General features: G+C 45.1%; 1 protein-coding gene across 1 annotated transcript in view; it reads left to right on the top strand.

Moving 5' to 3' along the window:
• The first annotated feature begins 231 nt into the window (after positions 1 to 231).
• sbf1 (SET binding factor 1) overlaps positions 232 to 11,170 on the top strand; it is a 65,649-nt gene continuing 54,710 nt past the window's right edge. The window contains exon 1 of the mRNA XM_080834630.1: positions 232 to 393. Coding sequence (XP_080690756.1) covers positions 339 to 393 — 55 coding nt within the window. The 5' untranslated portion in view covers positions 232 to 338. The remainder of the gene's footprint in view (positions 394 to 11,170) is intronic.

Here is an 11,170-nt window from a genome sequence, read left to right as displayed (position 1 = left end):
AAAGTAAAAGAAGGTCAACAGTTCTTTATTCGTATACACCTGGGGTAGCTCTTATGGTTTTGTAAGAGCGATCATTTGAAATCACCAATCTAAGGTAATTTTAATGAATGGTCGCTCAACAATCTGATCTCTCGCGCCCCTCCCTGTAACTTCCACTATGCGCCTGCGCATCGCAACCTGCTGTCAGGGCACGGCACACTGACAGTATGGCGGCCGAGTATTGCTGGGAGGATGCTGCTGTCGCCCGTGATGACTGTACTGCCATCAGAATGTGAACGGAATAACGACTGTAAAGGGAAAGGAAACCGCTATAAAGGCCTGTCGCCGTGATCTCAAGGATGGCCAGGCTCGCAGATTACTTTTTGGTGGTCGGATATGATCTCGAAAAGAGAGGTGAGTACTGACGGGCTATTTTCCTCCCTACTCTGCTGGCGAGCTAGCTATAGTTCAGTTAGCCTATTAGCCATGTTTCAGCCCCGACCATGGTAAACAGGAGGCGGAGGAAAGGGAGGCGGGGACGCTCGGGTCGGGACAAAGCGGCGTCCCACTCAGCTGATCTTCGATACGGACTGCACACCGAACTCTCATCCGTGGCTGACGAAGGCCTGTGAAGTTTGAGTGAAATTGAGCCCATCAACTCGGTTTTCATCTCGCAGTTCCAAGGGAGTGTGTGATGACTGTATTTCGAATACCGTTGTTAGCTTGCAGAATTGTATCGATGTTATAAAAGACGCATTATTATCATAGCGTCTGTGTCTCCTCACTAGTTCACGCTGGCAAGCTAGTTAGCTAGCTAATGAGGATTTATCATTCCAGCTCGCTCACCGAGCAACGTTACCACCGCTAACATGAAAGCGCGTGCCGTCTGCCCATTTGTGAGTGTCAGAGGAGATCCTTCGTCAAACACACACATATATTGAACAGATAAATTAATTTCCTTCTGAGTTTTTGAAAGTGTTGTCAGTTTAAGTTGCATCAAATATTACAGTCAGACACTATAACTAACATGTACACGTAGTAATTTTCATGCTGGCTTCAAAGACCACGGTAATAATAAATAAGGAGTTAACGTCTTAATCATGTGCTAGCTTAACGGGAGTCATTAGACTTCACCAGAACCGGAAACAATGTTGCTGCATTTTTGCGTGCTTGTTGTGGGACAGTGGAAGTTGGACAGCCCTACTCCTCCCAAGTCCACCACCAGCCAACTTGAAGCGAATGCTGTCGTTTGCAGCTCGGACTTGGCGCTGTGTTGTGGAGCTGCGAGTCAGTGTTTGGGACCGTTATCCGAGTCCCCCGCCTCCCTCCCCTTTTGTTTGTGGCCTAGATTCGTGTCATATAATGGCTCTTTAAGCATCCATTATTCAGGACGCCTTCGCCGAAGAAAGCATGTAAGCTCAAAACTGGTAGATAACGGTGGGGAGGGCTTCTCTGTTTAGAGAGCGGAGTTTGCGGATGCATTATTTATCAAGGCACATGAAGGAACCTTAATACGACAAGTCCCCGGTGACTGACAACAACGTGCATGCACGTAAGGGCCCGTTAGCGCGTATCGGGAGCAACGGCCCAGACTCAGATGTGCCGCAACCCCCAGAAAAGAGCTTTACTCTCTTCACTTTCCATCTTTTCCTAATGCAGCGGCCGACCCGCGTAGTCGTGCGTGTCGAAGCCCTTTGGCAGGATGTCAGGAGCTAAAAAAAAAAAAAAAAAACCTAGTGCATGCTGCAGAACGCCTCTCCTTCCGGCAATGAGAGGTTGAAGCACTGCTTAGACAGACGCTCGAAGCATCTGGAAACCAGGCGCCTTTTAACATCAACAACAGCCAAGGTGATTTCGTGGAAGCTGGGGGCGAGGGGATGCTCTTTTGGTTCCTGTTTGTGTGTGTGTGTCTGTGTGTGTGTGTGTGTGTGTTAGGGACACTGTACCCCGAGCTGACACCCTCAGAAGGCACCCTCACAAGTTCATGACTGGCATGTGACCATTCCAGGGACAGTTTTGCACCAGGACATAGTTTCACTATGATGATTTGTGGTGACCTACATGTTGAATGGGGGTGTGAAGGTGACATTCTTAGGCTCATTGTCAAATAGTTCTTCAACTCGCACACACACTCACACTCACACTCACACACATGCAGGTGATTACAGAATCACACTCATGACAAGGCAGACACCTATCTGTCTTTTAAGCCATGTGTCCTGCCACCAATCAATCTAATGACAGTTTCCCATTGCATATCTTGTAGTGCTGGTCGGTATGGGTACACACCTCCTTTGAAATGTGAAGTAACCATCTTCCTCCCCTTGAGAAGGGCTGCTCTGACATCATCAACATGCGCAGAGAAAATGGGCCTAAATTACAGTGTCTCTGACACAGTCATGCTTGGCATGTCACTCAGGTGTTGAGTGGATGGATGAACTCATGCCAGACATTCCAGCAGTGTATTGGAGGAGTGTGTGTGTGTGTGTGTGTGTGTGTGTGTGTGTGTGTGTGTGTGTGTGTGTGTGTGTGTGTGTGTGTGTGTGTGTGTGTGTGTGTGTGTGTTGTGTGTTACGAGGTAGTAGAGCTATTTCTGCTTGATGTCGCTCAGACAGATCTGTGCTCCGATGTGATGAATGAGATAGGAGTTGTCTACTACTTCATGTTATAGACAAAATACAGTGTGTGTGTGTGTGTGTGTGTGTCTCTGTCTGCTGCACAAGGAGATGTTACTGTTTCTGTTCCTGCACGTTCCTGACTCTGAGAGTAGAGAAGAGGAATGTGTGTGTGTGTGTTTGTGTAGGTGTAGACAGATGGGTTTGTTTTTCTTTACTGTGTTGTGTAGGAAGGATTGACTGCAGCAAGTGACTGGAACACATAAGGCCAGTGCAGGGCAGGCACATTAATGTTACCAACTCCTTATCAGTGTGTGTGTGTGTGTGGATAAGGATGGTGGTTGACAAGGTGTAAGAGTTGGCTTGCACACATCTGTGTGTGTGTGTGTGTGTGTGTGTGTGTGTGTGTGTGTGTGTGTGTGTGTGTGTGTGTGTGTGTGTGTGTGTGTGTGGTGTGTGTGGCACTGAACATGTAATATCAGGACATTCCTGAAGGACTTCAGACCCATGCTTGTGGCTGGGCCAGCTCACACACTTACCCAATGTCTCCACTCTGCTGTAACGCCCTACACTGTCCAGCCGCAGAGGCTCGAGCCAAGTAGGTGTTTGTGTCTGTGAGAGAGTGAGAGAGAGAGAGAGAGAGAGAGAGAGAAAATATGGGTGAGATGGGGAGGTCTGGGCGGTGATTTGACTGACATCCTCCGGGAGTAAGGGCCGAGGCTCACCAGCGAATCACATTGTCTGTCCAAGGGGGCTCTCGCTCTAAACAGGAAGTGACAAAAGACCCCAGGGAGGTAGACAGAGTGAGAAACCAGATCAATGCTCGATCTTCTCCCTCGCTCTCCCTCACTCTCTCTATCTCTCTCCCGCTTGCTTTCTCCCTGTCCCTCCCCTTGTACAGTCTGTCTGGCTCGGCTGCTGTCTGTCTATCTCACAATTTTATTTTTTTTATACTGTATATAATCTCAGAAATGGAGAAAGAACATGGTGTAGCCGACATGTCCACAAATGTCTCCAAATAATATCAAATAATATGATTTGGTCCAAAATAATAATATTATTTTGTTTCTAAAATCAATATAAAATAAAAGAATTTGAAAATGAATTGTATAGAACGGTGGTAATTTGATTTCTGGATTCTTGGGCCTGGTTCATTCTCGGTTGGCGATCAGACACACTTCTTTTGCTCCCTTGTGTCTGTCGTAGTCATGGTTGGTATCCCTGCCTTGTACCTCTTCCTATCATCTTTCATTCATTCTGTCTTTCACTTTCTCTTTTCTCATTTCTGTCCCTCCCTCTCTCTCCCTCTCTTTCTCTCTCTCTCCTTCCCTCTCTCCCTCTCTCCCCCTCCCTCTCTTTCTGTGTATTGGGTGGAGGACTATCCCTGTGGTGTGATTTGTCTCCTTAGGCCAAAAGCCAGGCTCAGGGCGTCCCTATGGGGGCGAGCTCCATTGTGGATCAGTATGGTGCATATGGGGAAGGGAGTGTGTGTGTGTGTGTGTGTGCATGTGTGTGTGTGTGTGTGTGTGTGTGTGTGTGTGTCGGGCTGGGAGCAATAGAGTTCGGAACAAAAGAAGAGGGCATTTGTTTTGTCCCTCAGGCAAAGGCCCCTCCACAGACACACAGTCACCCCACCCCAAAGCCTCCCTCAGTGAGGATCCTTCTGTCCAGCAGACACTTTCCCTCCCTCTCTGTCCCTGTTTCTCTCTCTCTCTGTCCCTGTCTCTCTCTCTCTCTTGTTCTCTCTGTTCCCCTACCCCTTTTTGCTTTGTCATTCTGATTCACTCCCCACCTCTCTCTCTCTCTCTCTCTCTCTCTCTCTCTCTGTCTCTCTCTCTCTCTCTCTCACACTGAGGCCTGACATGAGAGCTTGACGCTGTTGGTAGAACAAAATCAGTGTGCGAGCAGGTGCACACCCATCATCTGTTCCACAAGCCAGTGGAACTCTAATCCACGCACACACACACACACACACACACACACACACACACACACACACACTCACACACACACACACACACACACACACACACACACACACACACACACACACACACACACACACTCACACACATACACACACAGTCACCAGCGCTGATTGACTCATGCAGGGGGATTTTTGTGTGTGTGTGTGTGTGTGTGTGTGTGCGTGTGTGTGTGTGTGTGTGTTATGAAGTTCGCCAAGGAAATGCTGGTTCCTTTAGAACCTTTGCATTTCCCCTGTGGCAGACCCGAGATGATATGAACACTGGTCATGTCACCATAGCAACCCATTTTAAGCCATCATGATGGGCTATAAATGGCAGTCAATGATGTGACTGATTCTGTGTGTGTGTGTGTGTGTGTGTGTGTGTCTGTGAGTGTACTGAGATAGATCAGTGACGGTCTGTCTAGTGCTGAGCTAAAAGTATTTGTGTGTGTGTGTGTGTGTGTGTGTGTATGTGTGTGTGTGTGTGTGTGCCTACACTTGAGGTTGGTCTGCTGCTGGTCTGAATGCTCCATATTCATGAGATAAAGGGGGCCTGGAGGGCAACACATTCTGCCCGCTTTCTTCTGGACGCACACTAACACACGCACACGCACACGCACACGCACACGCACACACACACACACACACACACACACACACACACACACACACACACACACACACACACACACACACACACACACACACACACACACACACACACACACACACACACACACGCACTCCTGGACAGACACTCTTTACATATGCCCATGGATATGAAGTTATGCATATTCTTCTGCACAGATTCAGCACTCTGACTTGGACGCACACACTAATACTAAGGGGAGCATTGAGGTCTCTGGAGGGTGGATGATGTGTGTGTGGGGAGTGGGGGGTGGGGTCCACTCATGTCAGCTGGCAGTCAGCCACGGGGGTTGTAGTGTGTGACCTGCTGTAACCCGCAAGCTTTGATGGTCTTCCCTGGAATTTGGAGAATTTAGCCCCCCCCACCATCCTCCCTTACCACACACACACACACATCTCCTTTCTGCCTACCCCCTTTGCTTATGTGGTGTGTGGGTGGGGGAATTGGGTGGTTCAGTCACTGCTGCTGTCATACAGTTTACCCCAGAGGGGGCAACTTGGCCCAAATCTGCCCCTTCAAATTATCTCTTGCCTCCAGATTATGACCAGGGGCCTTAGCTTCTGTTCTCACTCCTCTGTTCTGCGTGCCTTAGCGTGTGTGTGTGTGTTTGTGTGTGTGTTTGTCTCAGACCTGGGATTATAATCCTCCTTCCACACGCTGTGGCCTAATCCTAGTCTCAGCAAGCCTGGCTGGCTACTCATTGGTGGAGAGGCATGGAGGGACAACACTGATTGGTCCAGACAAGGTGAATTTAACGCTGTGACTGGCCAAAGATTCCAAAAGAGGCGGGATCATGTCAAAGTGTTTCAGCAGAGAATAGGAGTCTAGGTCAGGTTTATCGTTTGTGTGTTTCAATGCCTGCCTCGCTGTCTTTGTGACTCGATAGGTAGAATCTCAAGGCCCCTCTTGTAGGATTAGCAACAGTAGGCCTAAACGTTAGCTAAACAAAGGGAGTTTGCTGTATCCTTATGAATGTGTCCCTCTGTGAGGTGAATTGCTTCAGCTCTGTTGCTTTGGGGTAGGTCATCAAGATGCATGTTATGAGTAACAGCATGATTTTTTTCTTTGTTAAACCCAAACTGGTGTTGTTGCTCTCTATAGGTGAATAATACTTGTACCCATTTCTGCAATTTCAGATTAAAGTTCAGTCAACTTTAAATTTTACATGCACACGCACAAACACACACTCACGGCCTTTGGGTGTATTTTCCTTTAGTATTGAAGTGTGACATAGTGTTGTGTGGTCTGCTGTCCAACCAATACATCTAATTTCTCCTTTCAGTGTGTCTGACAGTTAACGTTAGCAAGCCTCGGCCATTCAAACCTTCTCATATCACTAGACTAGATGGACAGAAACACTTTCAAACCATCTCATACCACTACACAAGACGGACCGAAACGCAATGAAACCCTCTCATACCACTAGACTAGTAGACGGACAGAAACGCAGAAACGTTCCAGCTGACCATTCATTGCTGGTTGATTTGATTATGTGGAGTCCAATGATGCCTAGGTCGATGTTGCAAGCGACTGTAAGGACCAACGGTCAAAGAGCTGTGAGATGCCTTGGGGTCACGAGGCATTTAGAGTATGCCAAAATTAGCAGTAGACGTTTAAAGTCACTCTCGAAGAGATTCGTTTTTCTGATGATTGGTGATGTTCTGTTGGGCATTTTTGACCTTGTGTGTTAAGGCTGCATGACCAGTCCAAAGTGGACCATCCACTAGTCACTGGATGACTGTTTAGGTGGTTGACTTTTGCGGTTAAACTGTCTATAGGCTACAGTGTTGTGTTTCTCTGTCTCTCCCTCACATACACACAAACACACACTCACTGTAATTGTATTCCTGTCCTACTACAACTTTTTGTGGTAACAAGAGATGCATTTCCGCAAGAAAGTGTGAATGTGATTGTACCGCAGCAGCAGTCGGTCTTTGCATACTATAACCTTTGCAGTTATGTAGACTTATTATATTTAATATTATATTATATTATGACAGGGAAACAGCGTTTCTGTTGGACAGCTTTGACATGTGAGTTGACTAACATTACTGTGATGAACAGCATAGCAAATTCAAAACTCTTTTGAAGTTCATCATTTTACCTCTATACTCTAACACAGCACTAGACTGCATAGGCCATCTGTTGTATTGTGGGCTGCCTGGGTTCCAGTACATGGTTGTTGTTGTTGATGGGGTTTGTGGGTAGTGTGGTCTAGAAGTTATATCAGTGAGTGATGGAACGCTTTATCGTGTCCAACGATTTCTCTGATAGCTTGCTTGCACTGTCATCGATTACACTAAATATGGGTAGAATCATCAGCTGAGTAATCATAGAACTCAAACTCGTTAGCTCAATGGACTTAATACCATGCTTTACTACTAATGCTTTCTTGACGATATCTGCAACTGCTATTGAAACTCCGAATTTGTTTGTCACTACTAGACCGCTTGCTTTGGGGACATATCGTGGCCTTTTCAGTTTGCTCTGCAAATTATTGATTAGATCGGTTAGTAATTCTGTAACTTTCTATATACTGACATTAGTAAACCCTTCAAAATGGCTTCAGATAAGCACGGCACAGATACATATGTTTTCTGAAGCAGTTTGTGTTAACCACTCCTGTGTTAAACATGATGCAGTGCTGGTTATGAAGTCTTGGCTAGCACTTGTCTAAATTAATCACTTGAAATACGTCAGACACCTTTGTTCTCAATCTCAATCTCAATATCAATATGCCAATTGCTGTGATTCAGGGTTCATGTACCTAAATCTCATCACTCAACTGAAAAGGTTTTCTCTGATCTACACTCCTGAGTATCACTACTTGCGACATGATGATAAGACATAGATAACTTCATAGATAATATCTCAGCCCTGTTTGATTTAGAAAGCAACCTTACAGTGGTAACTTTAGCTGCCAGATGCTACTTTATGCATCTACTTTATGCTCACAGATTCTAGTTTGTGTTCCATCTTTTTGTCTTTCTGAGTAGTACTGATGTGTGAAATGTGTGACACCCAAAACGGCAGTGACGGATAAATTTGTTTTTTTTGTGCTGTAAATATGATCAACTAGCGTCAATGTTACCAATTGTCACGTTCCGTGTAGGCCTAGTTTATGTTCATGATGTCCGTCTTGCACCTCTTTGAGGCGTTCTAAGAAAAGAGCAAAAAAAAGATCAGATAATGTCAACTACCTGCTCACAAGCACACCACAAAGCATTAGCACGGAACTTTAAGCGCTACAGTGGCATCGATATCGTGAAAACCGCGGGGTCTGAAACATCTCTTAAAACCCCCAGAATACTACTAATAATAATAATGTTCAAAGGTCAGCAGTTCATCTGATGCAAACGGCAACACTCTCTCCACAGTCACACCACAAACCACACTCCACTCCAAACACTCCAGACCAACAGCATTCAGCTTTGTAAGACATGACGCCCTGTCCTCTGCCTCAAAACATTCACAGACACACACTGTGTTCCTGTGGCGCCAACATGCTGAGGTAACTCATTGTGGGAAAGGATGCTCTTGTCCACCTTAGCTGGCCAATTGCATTATGTCTACTCTAACTGTATGAGTGGCCACCTCCCTGAACATGCTGTCAATCAATCTACAAATCAGCCAATCCAAAATAAAGGAGCCAATGATTAATGGGCCTTGCTGTCCTAAAAAGGAAGCCTGCTTGGTTTGGTTGCTATAGGTCTTGTCATTTCTTCGTAACGTTTGGCAAGTCTTGGAAATAGCAATCCAGAGGAGTGGTGAGATCATTCTTGCTGAAACTGTCTGAGGTTTTCCCCCCTTTGACCGCTGAGGGTATGTTTTTGTGTTAGTAAGGGGCCGACCAATATGATATATTCAGGGCAGATACGATAGTGACCATCTGTCACAAATATTTGAATGTGTTGAAAATGTGTGCAGGGATTGTGATAAAGTTCATGAAATTACAGTGCAAACTGTGTGCTGCAAGTTTGTGTGTGAGTGTGTGTGTGTGTGTGTGTGTGTGTGTGTGTGTGTGTGTGTGTGTGTGTGTGTGTGTGTTTGTCAAGGAGAGAAAGAGAAACTCTTTGTCAGGCCTATTAGGTAAAGGGTGTGTCCTGGACTATTGCCCAACCTAGGGCTGGGCGATATGACGATATATATCGTGAGGACGATAGAAACGTGTCTATCGTGACCTTTCTCCTCTATCGTTTCTATCGTGATAAACTTATTTTTTCACTATTACAGCTAATATACATTTTAATATAATTTCACATCCTAATATAACATTTTGCTTTTCTTATTATGCAAACTCTAAGTTTATACAACTGTAAAAAAAGAATATTAAGATACATTTTAGAGAACGTGGTTTTGCGACACGACACCGCTTTACATTACGCTGCTTTGCATCATACGCTTGCGACATGATTGACGGTGAGAGCCCGCGAAATTTAATTCTGGTTTAAAAAAAAAAATGAATAATGGACGCGCTGCAGGAAGGTGTAACTGTTACCACAGCCGCTGTTATACAATTGGGCATCGACACCCATTGCTAATGACAGCGTCATTACTTTATTGCAGCAGTGAAAATCAAGACATTACAGACGTGCAAATGCTGGGGTGGCCCATTCAAATCAACGGAACTTGTTTGAACATTTTGGAGAGCCGTATAATACGAGTATAATACAAGTGTAGCCATTTATTAGCAGATTCTGTTCCATTTTTCTCAATGATGGTCAAATAGTTGTAGTTTAAGATGCACTATTTCGTTAGTTTAGATTTCTTTTCAGTATTTCAAAAGTGAAGGAGCTGTGGGAGCACAAGAACAGTGAGCATCTAGCAGCGATTATCATAGACATAGCATATGTGTATGTCTTTGGCGTTTATAGCTTAACTATCTAGATTCTAAGTAGCATGGAGGTTTTTTTTGGTACTCCACGTAGATCATAAACCCTTGAAGATAAAAATGAAATTGGTTGGGAAATGTAAACGCTAATATGCTTTTTATCCAGATAAAACGCAGCTCCATCGTTTACTTGCGTTTGTTTACAGGACCATCTTCACTGTTGCACCAACGGGCTGAAGCGGTCAATGGGGCGTATGTGTAATGGCCAACTTCTTAATTTTCTTATTTTTATACGTGGCCATATAAGAAAATGTTTTTCTCATCATTATTGCTATAGCATATGAACAAACATTGAAAAGAAAGTTTTTTAATTAAATTAAACTTGATTTATCTTCTGAAAGTAGGCCTACATTAAAGAACCACTAAAAGTCTTAAGCACTGGACTAAATGTCATGCACTTTGTTTTAATCTTACTATTTAAAGATTCAATGGAAACGTTCAGTACAATCTGCGTAATTGTGGTACAGGTCGTGATGGATCACACTTTTAAGTACACCCCTATCCAGTAAAGCAAGAGGGCATATCGTGATATATATCGCTATCGTGATATAAAATAATCCATATCGTGATATATGTTTTTTTCCATATCGCCCAGCCCTAGCCCAACCTCAAACTGCAAGCAAGAATCTGATTGGCCTTTGTCAATATCTGTGTGTGTGTGTGTGTGTGTTTGTGTGTGCATGCAAGGATGAGGTCAGTGTGTTGTGTAATAACGCCCTTATCATCTTTAATAGACTCAGGGAGGGCCGTGGCTCTCTCCCTTCCCCAAGAGGAGAGTCAGTGAATGGGGCAGGATAAGCTCCAACACCCGGGGAGGCACTTGGTCATGGTTCCACACGGACCCGTTACATACTGTATGGTGGAGTCCAATTCATAGGGAGTCCAGTTTCATATTCTTTTGACCAGGGAGGCTTCCCCAGACATCATAAGGGGTTTAAACTCAGTCCCTGAGTCAGACTTGGGTTGGGAAACTCTGAATGTTGGGCAGAAGCCTCCGCCATTGCAACATAATGCAGGCGTTGAGCGTGTGTTAACGTCACGGCGTGCTCAGCTCATCTTTCACCACA

This window comes from Sprattus sprattus, assembly GCF_963457725.1.
Source record: "Sprattus sprattus genome assembly, chromosome: 3".
Lineage (NCBI taxonomy): Eukaryota > Metazoa > Chordata > Actinopteri > Clupeiformes > Clupeidae > Sprattus > Sprattus sprattus.
The sequence above is the reverse complement of the archived record's forward strand: the minus strand, read 5'-3'. Positions and strand labels throughout refer to the sequence as shown.